This window comes from Penaeus vannamei, chromosome 38 (genome assembly GCF_042767895.1).
Source record: "Penaeus vannamei isolate JL-2024 chromosome 38, ASM4276789v1, whole genome shotgun sequence".
Taxonomy (NCBI): domain Eukaryota; kingdom Metazoa; phylum Arthropoda; class Malacostraca; order Decapoda; family Penaeidae; genus Penaeus; species Penaeus vannamei.
The window spans coordinates 23,157,843-23,170,273 of NC_091586.1; the positions used below are offsets into that span (position 1 = coordinate 23,157,843).

Genomic DNA, 12,431 nt, shown 5'->3' on the forward strand with positions numbered 1-12,431 from the left:
TGGGGTGGGTGGGTGGGTGGGAGGAAGGGGGTGTGGGGTGGGGAGGAAAGAGGTGGGGTTTGTGGATGATGGAGAGGGTGGGAGGGAGGTATAAGGAGGATGGGAGGGGGTGGAGTTTGAGGAAGATGGAGGGGGTATAAGGAGGGAGGGAAGGTGGGGGAGGATAGAAAGGGAGGGTGTGGAGGAAGGGGAAGGGTAGGGAGGGAGGGGTAGTGGTTGGGGGTTATAAAGAGGGAGGGGGAAGGTGGAGCTTATAAATAGGCAAGGGGTGGAAGGGGAGGGAAGGAGAGGTAGGGAGGGGGCATGAGGAGTGAAGGATGTGGGAGCAGGAGAGAAGAATGTGGGAGGTCTATAAGCAGGGAAGGAGGAGGAGGAGAATACGAAGGGAGGGGTGTAACTGGGGAGTTAAAGGAGGAAGGGAGTAAGAAGGAGTTGAAGAAGGGAGAAGAGGGAGGGGGTGGGTGAGGGAGAAGGGGTAGATGGGAGGGAAGTGAGTGAGGGAAGAGTGGGTGAGGGAGAAGGGGTGGATGAAGGGGGGAGGACTGGATGAGGGAGAAGAGGTGGAGGGGGATGGGGGAGTGAGTGGGGGGAAAGGAGTGGGTGAGGGAGAAGGAGTGGGGGAATGGGTAAGGGAGTGGGGGAGAGGGGGGATGAAGGAGTGGGTGGGTAAAAGGGGGGAGGGGGTTAATAGGTCATGGAAGCTGAGACAATTGCTTTTTGTCGAGTGTTCCTTGTGTGTCTGTGGCTGCTGCTTCATGCCTTACGCTCAATTATTTTTTTGTTTTTGTTTTTGTTAGCCTTAGAGTCTTTTGTTTGCTCTTCTCATTTTGATAACAACGCAGTCATATTTTTGTCGTTCTTATTTTCATTCTGTAATTTTTAAAGTGTAGTATGTATCATATATATATATTTTGTGATATATTTAGGTTAGTATGAGTACTTGTACATATTTTCTGATATATTTCGGCTAGTATGTGTGCATATATATTTCTCTCTCTCTCTCTCTCTCTCTTTCTCTCTCTCTTTCTCTCTCTCTCTCTCTCTCTCTCTCTCTCTCTCTCTCTCTCTCTCTCTCTCTCTCTCTCCTTATATATATATATATATATATATATATATATATATATATATATATATATATATATATATATATACCGAATATATAATTCTCTTTGTCTCTCTCTCTCCTTTCACTTACTCGCTCGCTCGTTCACTTTTACTCCTACTCCTCTGCCTTTAACATACTCCTCCTCCCCCTCCTCTCGCCCCCTCCCCCCTCCCCCTCCTCCACCTCTCTGTCTTTCTCTCATCTTTTCAAAGGACGTTAATCCCCTCTTTCAAAAAAAAAAAAAAAAAAAAAAAAAAAAAAAGTCATCTGCACTTGCTCCGACACTACCTTGCCATTATTACTAATTTCCTCTTTTTCTCTCCTCTTCCCCTGCAGGCATGACGTTGGCAACGCTGAGTGACAGGACGTAGCTCCTCCCCCCCCTCCTCCTCCCCTTGACCCCTTTCGCCCCCCTCCCCTTCCTCCCCAACTCCCCCTCTTGGTTCTGGGGTTCTCTTGCAATCCCTTCCCTTCCCCCTTTCTTCCTCATTCCTCTTTCCCCTCGGTTTTGGGGTCCTCCTGCTCCCCCCTTTCTCACCCTCCACCCCCCTAGCTGCCCCTCGACCGCCCCCCCCCACCCCCCTCCTCCTCCCCTGGATGGCACCGACGGAGCACCACCACTCGAGTCCCACGCGACAACCTCCTCAGGAAGCCCCATCGCCGGCCCCTTCAATCAGCTCAGACATGATTTATGTCTAATAAATCGAGGGGCGTTTTCCCAAAGATATTATCTATATCAAACCTCGGAGATATATATTTTTTCCAATTCTGAGGCTACGAGTTTGTTTGTTTTTTTTAGTCTAGCCTAGCCCTGTTTTTTTCCGGGTGGGGCATTTTGTTTTTTCGACTTCGGGAGCGCACTTCGGGAGCCCGACGCCGCCAGCCGCGCCCGATGCAATACCCCGCCATGGCCGCCGAGGACGTGTCTCCGCTCACCTCGCCGCCCGTCCTCGCGAGGGACAGCCGCGACGACGACTACTACCCCCACGCCCACACGGGGGTCGTCGTCGCCCCCCACGCCCTCGACGACAGGCTCTCGGAGGCCCCGGAGGACAGGGACGCCGCGGGGGACAAAGCCGGCACGCGGAGGGGCGCCTCGACCTCCCCGCCCACACACAGAGCGCCCGTGTCCAGCCCGCAGCTCATGAGGACGCCCCCAGCCCACAGCCCGCACAGACTGAGTCCCCCCGCCCACACGCCCGAAGACGACCGCCCGCCGAGCCCCGCAGCCGCCCACACGAGGAGCCGGGCGCCCCTCGCCTTCTCCATCGACCGCATCATGGAACCGACGCCCAAGAGAGCCAAGGTGACGGAGGTAAGGCTCGCCGGCGCGGAGGCTCCCTCGCGCTCTCGTTCTTGCCTCTTTCTTCTTCTTTTTTCTTGTTCTTGTCTTTTTCTTCTTCTTTTTTTCTTGTTTTTGCCTTTTTCTTCTTCTTTTTTCTTGTTCTTGCCTCTTTCTTCTTCTTTTTTTCTTGTTCTTGTCTTTTTCTTCTTCTTTTTTTCTTGTTCTTGTCTTTTTCTTCTTCTTTTTTCTTGTTCTTGCCTTTTTCTTCTTCTTTTCTTGTTCTTGCCTTTTCTTTTTTTCTTGTTCTTACCTTTTTCTTCTTCTTTTCTTGTTCTTGCCTTTTTCTTCTTTTTTTCTTGTTCTTGCCTTTTTCTTCTTCTTTTTTTCTTGTTCTTGCCTTTTTCTTCTTCTTTTTTTCTTGTTCTTGCCTTTTTCTTCTTCTTTTTTTCTTGTTCTTGTCTTTTTCTTCTTCTTTTTTTTTGTTCTTGCCTTTTTTTTCTTTTTTTCTTGTTCTTGCCTATTTCTTCTTTTTTTCTTGTTCTTGTTCTTTTTCTTCTTTATTTTTCTTGTTCTTGCCTTTTTCTTCTTTTTTTCTTGTTCTTGCCTTTTTCTTCTTTTTTTCTTGTTCTTGCCTTTTTCTTCTTCTTCTTTTCTTGTTCTTGCCTTTTTCTTCTTCTTTTTTTCTTGTTCTTGCCTTTTTCTTCTTCTTTTTTTCTTGTTCTTGCCTCTTTCTTCTTCTTTTTTTCTTGTTCTTTTCTTTTTCTTTTTTTTCTTGTTCTTGTCTTTTTCTTCTTCTTTTTTTCTTGTTCTTGCCTTTTTCTTTTTTTTTCTTGTTCTTGCCTCTTTCTTCTTCTTTTTTTCTTGTTCTTGCCTCTTTCTTCTTCTTTTTTTCTTGTTCTTTTCTTTTTCTTTTTTTTTCTTGTTCTTGTCTTTTTCTTCTTCTTTTTTTCTTGTTCTTGCCTTTTTCTTTTTTTTTCTTGTTCTTGTCTTTTTCTTCTTTTTTTCTTGTTCTTGCCTTTTTCTTCTTCTTTTTTTCTTGTTCTTGCCTTTTTCTTCTTCTTTTTTTCTTGGTCTTGCCTTTTTCTTCTTTTTTTCTTGTTCTTGTTTTTTTTTTTTTTTTTTCTTGTTCTTGCCTATTTCTTCTTCTTTTTTTCTTGTTCTTTTCTTTTTCTTTTTTTTTCTTGTCCTTGTCTTTTTCTTCTTCTTTTTTTCTTGTTCTTGCCTTTTTCTTCTTCTTTTTTTCTTGTTCTTGCCTTTTTCTTCTTCTTTTTTTCTTGGTCTTGCCTTTTTCTTCTTTTTTTCTTGTTCTTGCCTTTTTCTTCTTCTTTTTTTCTTGTTCTTGCCTTTTTCTTCTTCTTTTTTTCTTGTTCTTGCCTCTTTCTTCTTCTTTTTTTCTTGTTCTTTTCTTTTTCTTTTTTTTTTTCTTGTTCTTGTCTTTTTCTTCTTCTTTTTTTCTTGTTCTTGCCTTTTTCTTTTTTTTCTTGTTCTTGTCTTTTTCTTCTTCTTTTTTTCTTGTTCTTGCCTTTTTCTTCTTCTTTTTTTCTTGTTCTTGCCTTTTTCTTCTTCTTTTTTTCTTGGTCTTGCCTTTTTCTTCTTTTTTTCTTGTTCTTGCCTTTTTCTTCTTCTTTTCTTGTTCTTGCCTTTTTCTTCTTCTTTTTTTCTTGTTCTTGCCTTTTTCTTCTTCTTTTTTTCTTGTTCTTGTCTTTTTCTTCTTCTTTTTTTTCTTGTTCTTGCCTTTTCTTCTTCTTTTTTTCTTGTTCTTGTCTTTTTCTTCTTCTGTACCATCATCACTTTATTATTATTATCATCCTTTTCGTTTTTTTTCTTCTGCACCATCATCATCTTTATTATCATCCTTTTCGTTTTTTTTTCTTCTGCACCATCATCATCACTTTATTATTATTATCCTTTTCGTTTTTTTTTCTTCTGCACCATCATCACTTTATTATTATTATCATCCTTTTCGTTTTTTTTTCTGCACCATCATCATCACTTCATTATTATTATTATCATCATTATCACCATTTTTCTTCTGTACCATCATGATCACTTTATCATTATTATTATTATTATCTTCAATATTATGATTATTATTACTATTCGCTATTTTCTTTACCAACCATCTCCTCTTCTTCTTATCACCATCTTATTACCATTATTATTATTATTAATATTATCATTACTAATCTATATTTTCTTTACCACCGTCATCTTCTCTTTCGTATTCATATTTTCCTTTTTCGTCTCTATCATTTTCTTTATCATCTTTATCGCATTCTTTTGATTGTTGTATCTTTCGATATCATAAACTTTCTCTCCTTCTTCCTTCTTCTTTCCTTCTTTCCTTTCTTTCTTTCTTTCTTTTTTCTTCCTTCCTTCCTTCTTTCCTTCCTTCCCTCCTTTCCTTCTTTCCTTCCTTCCTTCCCTCCTTCTTTCCTTCCCTTCCTTCCTTCTTCCTTCCTTCCCTTCTTTCTTTCTTCCTTCCTTCTCCATTAGGTTTACATTTGACAACCAATACTGTCATAGATAATAGTACTTTATATATTCAAGACATTCAAACAATAATGGTGAAGATAATTATTCTTACTAACAAGAATGATAACCATGACAGTAGTTGGTTTGTACAATAATAATGTTAATATTAATGTTGATAGAGTGATCATAATTAGGATACTAAATATGATGTGAATAATAACTAAAATACAATATCAATACTATTAATGATATTGGTAATAATGATAATGATAGCAACGATGATGATGATGATGACAATGAATAATGAATAAATAAATGATGGCAATGATAATGATAATAATAATAATAGTAATATTAATAATAATGATGATAGTAATAGTAAAAATAATAAAATTGATAATAATAATAAAGTTGATAATAATAATAATAATAACAGTTATAACAATAACAATAACAATAATAATAAAAATAATAATAACAATGATAATGGTAATGGTAATGATAATGATAATAATAATAATAATAACAATAACAACAATAATAATAAAATGATGATAACGATGGTGATAGCAGCAACATGATTATAAAAGTAACAATAATAAAATGATAATAACAATGATGATAATTATGAGAGAATAATGATAACAATAACAATAACAATACTCGCAATCATGATTTTATAATTAGTGAAGATCATAAAAACAACCAATCAAACACAACTAACAACCCCCCTCCCCCCTCTCCCCCCCACCCAACAGATCACCAAAGAACCCACCTCCCCCCCAACCACACCCCTCCTACGCCCCCTCGTGGCCCTACGACCCGTGAACGACCTCTCGCGCCGGGGCCACCACCACCACCCCCACCACGACCCCCCCCCCCACCACGACCCCCTCTCCCACCACGACCCCCCGACGACCGCCCCCACGACCGCCTCTGGCCGCGACCTGCACGACCCTCGCCTGGCGGGCCTGAGGGCGCTGTACGACCACCACCGGGCGAAGGAGCTGCTCCACGACCCCCGCGCCAGGGACCTGCTGGCGCACTACCCGCTGCTCTATCACTATTACCAGGTAGGTTGTCGTGTTTTTTTTTTGTTTGTTTGTTTGTTCGGGTATTTGTGTTTGCAATTGTTTGTTTATTTGTTTGTTTTCTTCACTTGTTTTATCGTTTTTATTTATTTTTATTTATTTATTTTTATTTTTTTTTTTTGGGGGGGGGGGGGAGTTACGTTTATATATTATATATATTTTTCTTCTTCTTCTTCTTAATTTGTATCCATTTTCAACTGATTTTTTTGTCATTTGCACGTCTTTGTCGTTTGTTTGTTTGTAATGAATCTTATTCATATGTTCTTTCCTTCATCTATTATGCTAATATCTATCAGTTATTCCTTTTATCTATAATTTTATTAATAAAACCTGCAACGCGTGTCATTTTAGTATTTTTATATAAATATACATATCATGTAATTAGAAGATAATTAAGATTATTAATTTAGTCATATTTTTTCAAAATCAATAATAAAAATCAACACCGTCATTAGATTGTTATTGTCATTTTATATATTTATATATTTTTTACATATTTTTCTTCGCTTCTTTTTATCTTTTTCTTGTTCTGCTTTGCTCTTTCTTCTTCCTCTTCGTTTTCTTATTTTTTTCTTATTCCATGTTCTCTTCCTCATCCTTTCTCTCTTTCATAATTTCTCTCACTATTTCTTTCTTCGTTTTCCTCCTAATTTCTCATCTTCCTATTCTTTTTATTCTTCCTCTTTTCCCTTTTCTTTCTCTGTCCTCCTCTTCTTATTCTTTTTAATTCTTCCCTTTTCTTCCTCCTTTTCCTTTTTTTCTTCTCCTTCTCCTTCTAATTCTTCCTTTTCCCCTTTCTCACCTTCTTCCTCTTCTTCTTTTTCTCCTCCTTTTTCCTCTTCCTCTTTCTCTTCTTCTTCTTCTTCTCCTCCTCCTTGTCCTTCTTCCCATTAATCTTTCTCTCCTCCTTTTTCTTTTTCTTCTCATCCTTCTCCTTCTTCCTATTCTTTTTCCTCTTCTCTTCTCTCTTTCTCCTCCTCCTCCTCCTTCTTCCTAATTCATCCTAATTCATTTTTCTCTTCTTCTCCTCCTCCACCTCAATCTCCTTCCTCCTATTCATTTTTTTCTTATCTCTTCTTCTCCTCTTCCTCCTTCTTCCTATTCATTTTTCTCTTCTCCTCCTCCTCCACCTCAATCTCCTTCTTCCTATTCATTTTTCTCTTATCTCTTCTTCTCTTCCTCCTCCGTCTTCCTATTCATTTTTCTCTTCTCCCTTCTTCTCCTCCTTCTTCATATTCCTTTTTCTCTTCTCCCTTCTTCTCCTCCTCCTCCTCCTTCTGCCCCACCCCCACTTACGCCCTTCTCGCACCCACAGGCCGGGGGCGTGTTCCCTTCCTCCAGCGCCACCGAGGGCTCCCAGCAAGCCACGCCCCTCGCCCCGCCTCCAGCCCCGCCCACGACCGCCCACCTTAGCCCGGCGCCCGCCCACAGACTCACGCCCCACGCCCTCTCTGCCTTCACGAGACTGGACCTCCTGAAGGCGCGGTCGCAGTGCCAGGTCGCCTCCTCCTGCACCTCCTCGCTGCTCTACACGTCGGTAGGTTGGAGGGAAGGAGGGAAGAGATAGACAGAGAGAAGATACATGGATGGATGGATAGATGGATATTGAGGAATATTGATCTGAATCTGATGAATACTGAACTTGATATACAATAAATATACATACATACATACTTGTATATATATATATATATATATATATATATATATATATATATATATATATATATATATATATATATACATATATATATACATATATATATATATATATATATATATATATATATATATATATATATATTCTATATAGGTAGATATAAAAACATATAGACAATATAGATTATATAGAATTTATATATACATATAGATGTACATATATTTATATATACATACATACACACACACAGACAATATACAGTACACATACGTATAATTCCCTTGCCTATTTCCACCCATCTGACCCCGCGTGCCTCCCCCCGCAGGCATCGACGAAGGGCGTGCCGGACGGACCACCCCCACGCCCCTTCGACCTCTCCATGGGCTCCTCCCCCCGCGTCTCCGCCCCCGTCCACGCCCCCACCTCCACCACCACCACCCACACCTCCAGCGTGGGCGTGCAGGACCTCAAGTCGCCCTCTTCAGCGCCGCCGCCGACGTCTCCGGGGGCGCCGCCTACAGGAGGGTCGAGCTCCCCCGCGGCGCTGACCCCACAGGCGAGGGTCGGGGGGGAGGTCGTGGCCCCCTCCCCGGCGCCGCGAGTCGACCACAGCGCTCACGGTGAGGAGGCTGGCTTCGTGGAGGCCGTGAGGATAATGAGGATTATGAGGATCATGAGGATAATGAGGATAATGATAACAAAAAAAAATAATAATAATAATTGTAGTAATGATTTTGACAACAACAACAACAATAATATCTATCTATCTATGATAATGAGGATCATGAGGATAATGAGGATAATGATGATAACAAAAATAATAATTATAGCAATGATTTTAAGAACAATAACAACAATAATATCTATCTATCCATGATAATGAGGATCATGATAACAATAATAATAATAATTGTAGCAATGATTTTAAGAACAATAACAACAATAATATCTATCTATCCATGATAATGAGGATCATGATAACAATAATAATAATAATTGTAGTAATGATTTTGACAACAGCAATAATAATAATATCTATCTATCTATGATAATGAGGATAATGAGAATAATGAGGATGATAACATAAACAAAAATAATAACAATTGTAGTAATGATTTTGACAATAATAATAATAATAATAATAATAATAATAATAATAATAATAATAATAGTTACGACACTAACAATAATGATAATACTAATAATTAAGACAATGATAATAATAATAATAACAAAAATAATGATAATAACAATAATAATGATAATAATAATAATAATAGCAATAATGTTGGTATTAATATAAAAAGATGAAAATGACCATGCCTAAGAATAGTAATTCTAATACTTACTTACTTAGTAATATTAACAATAACAGTTTTAGTATTGATAATGCTAGTGATAATAGAGATAATAATGATAATGATGATAATCATAGTAATAACAACAAAAATAATTATGATAATAAATAATAATAATTATGATAATAAATAATAATAATTATGATAATAAATAATAATAATTATGATAATAATAATATTAATGATGATAATGATAATAATAATAATAATAATAATAGCCACAATAATAATGATAACAATAATAATAGTATGAATAATAGTAATAACAATAATACCAATGATAATGATAAATGATAATAATAATCATTATTATAATCACGAATTATCATATTATTATTATCATTATCAATAATAATAACAAAAATAATTTTAAAGATAAGAATAACAACAGCAGTAAAACAGCAAAAACAATAACATGAACAACAGTGACAACAAGACTAATAAACATCACATCTTACCCGCCCCCCCCCCTAACTAACCCCCCCTCCTCTTCCATTCCAGCGAAACCCGTGCCGACCGGACCCCCCTCCCCCACCCCCCTCACAGCAGGCTCACCCCCCGCCCCCTCAGCCGACGGCACCGCCCCCCCTCCCCCAGCACCTCCTCCACCGCCCCCTCCACCTCCCTCTGGCGGCATCAACTCCTCAAGCCACGCCCCCAATTCCGTCACGGTCACGCCCATCAAGAAGACCCTGGGGGCGGGGGGCGTGGCTAAGCCGGCGAAAACGTTCACCTGTCCCGAGTGTGGGAAGGTGTTCAATGCTCATTATAACCTCACGAGACACATGCCTGTTCACACCGGCGCGAGGCCCTTCGTGTGCAAGGTGAGTGGTCGTGGGGCGTTGTTCATTTGCTTTGTTCTTGTTTGTTTGTTTTGTTTTTTTGATTTTTTGTTTGTTCTCGACCTCTAGATTTTTTTTTTGTCTGAATTTTAATTTTTTGGATAATTTTTTTTCGTTTCACTAAATTATACATATAAATTTCTCACTTTCTATCCCAGCCCCCCTCTCCTTTGCAAATTTCTCTTTCTCTCTCTTTCTCCCCCTCTCCCTCCCTCCCCTTCTCCCCCCCCTCTTTCATCCACTTTCAATCTTACACATAACCCTACATACCCCTCCCCCCCTGACACATACCCCTACACCCCCCCCAAAAAAAAAAAAAAAAAAAAAACACGCAGATTTTATTTTCACAATCTATTTTTAGAATCCGTTTGCATTGTGACATTGCAGGTGTGTGGCAAAGGATTCCGCCAAGCATCCACTCTCTGTCGCCACAAGATTATCCACACGTCGGAAAAGCCACACAAATGCCCTACGTGTGGGAAATGTTTCAATAGGTGAGTGGATATATATATATTTTTCAGCTTTTTTTTTTTTTTTTTTTTTTTGGCTCTGTTTTCATGGTTATTTATATATCTGGTTGGTTGTTTCTATTGTGTGTGTGTGTGCGCGCGTGTGTGTGTGTGTGTGTGTGTGTGTGTGTGTGTGTGTGTGTGTGTGTGTGTGTGTGTGTGTGTGTGTGTGTGTGTGTGTGTGTGTGCGTGTGTGTGTGTGTATGTGTGTGTGTGTGTGTGTGTGTGTGTGTGTGTGTGTGTGTGTGTGTGTGTGTGTTGCTTTCAGTTCTATCCGTTGCGTGAAATCTTTATCTTGTTGCTAATTATTTTCTGCTATCTCTTTCTCGCAATATAGTATTTCCCGATAATAGAAACACATACACATACACACACACACACACACACCACACACACACACACACTCACCCCCCCTCCCACACACACATACACATACACACACACACACACACACACACACACACACACACACACACACACACACACACACTCACACACACACACACACACACACACACGCTCCCCCCCCCCCACACACGCGCACACTCCCCTCCCACACACACACACACGCACACTCACCCCCCCCCCCACACACATACGCACACTCACCCCCCCACACACACGCAAGCACACTCACCCCCCCCACACACACACACACGATCCCCTTCCCAACGCCCCCAGCTATCCCCCCCCCTAACGAGCGCCGTCCCGCCCGCAGGTCCTCCACCCTGAACACGCACGTGCGCATCCACCAGGGCTACAAGCCGTACGTGTGCGAGTTCTGCGGCAAAGGCTTCCACCAGAAGGGCAACTACAAGAACCACAAGCTCACGCACTCGGGCGAGAAGGCCTACAAGTGCCACGTGTGCAACAAGGCCTTCCACCAGATCTACAACCTGACGTTCCACATGCACACGCACAACGACAAGAAGCCCTTCCAGTGCTCCATCTGCGGGAAGGGCTTCTGCAGGAACTTCGACCTCAAGAAGCACATGCGCAAGCTGCACGAGAACGGCCCCTACGTGTCGCCCTCGCCGGCGGGATCCCCCGGCAGCGACGCCGCCATCACCTCCAGCGCCTCCGCGCCGCCGCCGCCGCGCCAGTTCTCCGTGCTGCCCTCGCTCATGGGCGCCTCCGCCTCGCTGCCCACCAGCATGGGCATGGGCAGCCTCGGCTCGCTGTCGCACCCGCCGCCCGCCATGCCGCCGCCGCTGCCCGCCCACTTCATGAACCCCTTCCTGATCGCGCCGCCCGCCCTGCCCGCGGCCGCCGCGGCTCCCTTCCTCCACAAGATCCCCTCGCTGCTGGGCTGATGGCTCCTGCTGGCTCACCTCGCCGCAGCCGCAGTCACGGCCTCCTCCTGACCCCTGCGCCCGCTGCGCCTGCTGCGTCGCCGCCTCCTGGGGAACGCTGCTCTTGCTGCGGCCGCGGCGGCGCCCTCATGCCAAAGAACCTCCGCCTAGAGAAAGAGAAGAGCCGCGGTCGACGGCGGGTTTTGTGTCGCCATTGCCACGCAGGGATCGCCCAGGTGTTGGGTGTTTCCTAATTACTTTTTCTCTCTCTCGGACGGATGCTAGAGAGAGAGAGAGAGAGAGAGAGAGAGAGAGAGAGAGAGAGAGAGAGAGAGAGAGAGAGAGAGAGAGAGAGAGAGAGAGAGAGAGAGAGAGAGAGAGAGGCGGGGAAAAGAAGCAGAGGCGCGACCGTTTCTCTCCTCCATGGGGAAATCATGCGGAAAATCTCGACGACGGAAATGCTCTACGCTCACTTCCTGTCGATGGTTCCCCCCCTCCCCCTCCCCCTTCCCCTCTCTCCTCCTCTCACCCACCCCCTCCCCCTTCCCCTACCCTTCGCTTCTTCCTTACTCTTCTAATTCTCATTCCTTCCTCTCTCCTTTCATTATTTTTTTCCTCGTTTCCCTCATTCACCTCATTTGGTAATTTTTTCTCTCCCCCCTCTCTCCCTCCTCCACCTTCCCCTCAACCCTCCCGCCTCCCCTTCTCCCTCTTATCCCCCCCTCTCTCTCTTCCCATTCTTCTCCCTCCCTGTCTTCTCACTCTCTCGCCTCCACACACCTGACCCTCCATTCCGAATGCAAATAAAGAAGAG

General features: G+C 42.4%; 1 protein-coding gene across 1 annotated transcript; it reads left to right on the top strand.

The window, feature by feature from the left end:
- Window positions 1-2,012: 2,012 nt before the first annotated feature.
- LOC113812317 (zinc finger protein 628) lies at window positions 2,013-12,123 on the top strand. The gene is made up of 7 exons (XM_070116166.1): window positions 2,013-2,420; window positions 5,624-5,938; window positions 7,272-7,493; window positions 7,942-8,236; window positions 9,476-9,798; window positions 10,204-10,310; window positions 11,044-12,123. The coding sequence occupies exons 1-7, from the start codon at window positions 2,013-2,015 to the stop codon at window positions 11,636-11,638; spliced, it is 2,265 nt and encodes a 754-aa protein (XP_069972267.1). The 3' UTR covers window positions 11,639-12,123.
- Window positions 12,124-12,431: the final 308 nt, after the last annotated feature.

Coding starts and splice junctions, on each gene's coding strand:
- LOC113812317 (XM_070116166.1), top strand. CDS start 2,013: ATGGCCGCCGAGGACGTGTCTCCGCTCACCTCGCCGCCCGTCCTCGCG. Junction 5,939..7,271: donor TGCTCTATCACTATTACCAG/GTAGGTTGTCGT, acceptor TCGCACCCACAG/GCCGGGGGCGTGTTCCCTTC. Junction 7,494..7,941: donor CCTCGCTGCTCTACACGTCG/GTAGGTTGGAGG, acceptor CTCCCCCCGCAG/GCATCGACGAAGGGCGTGCC.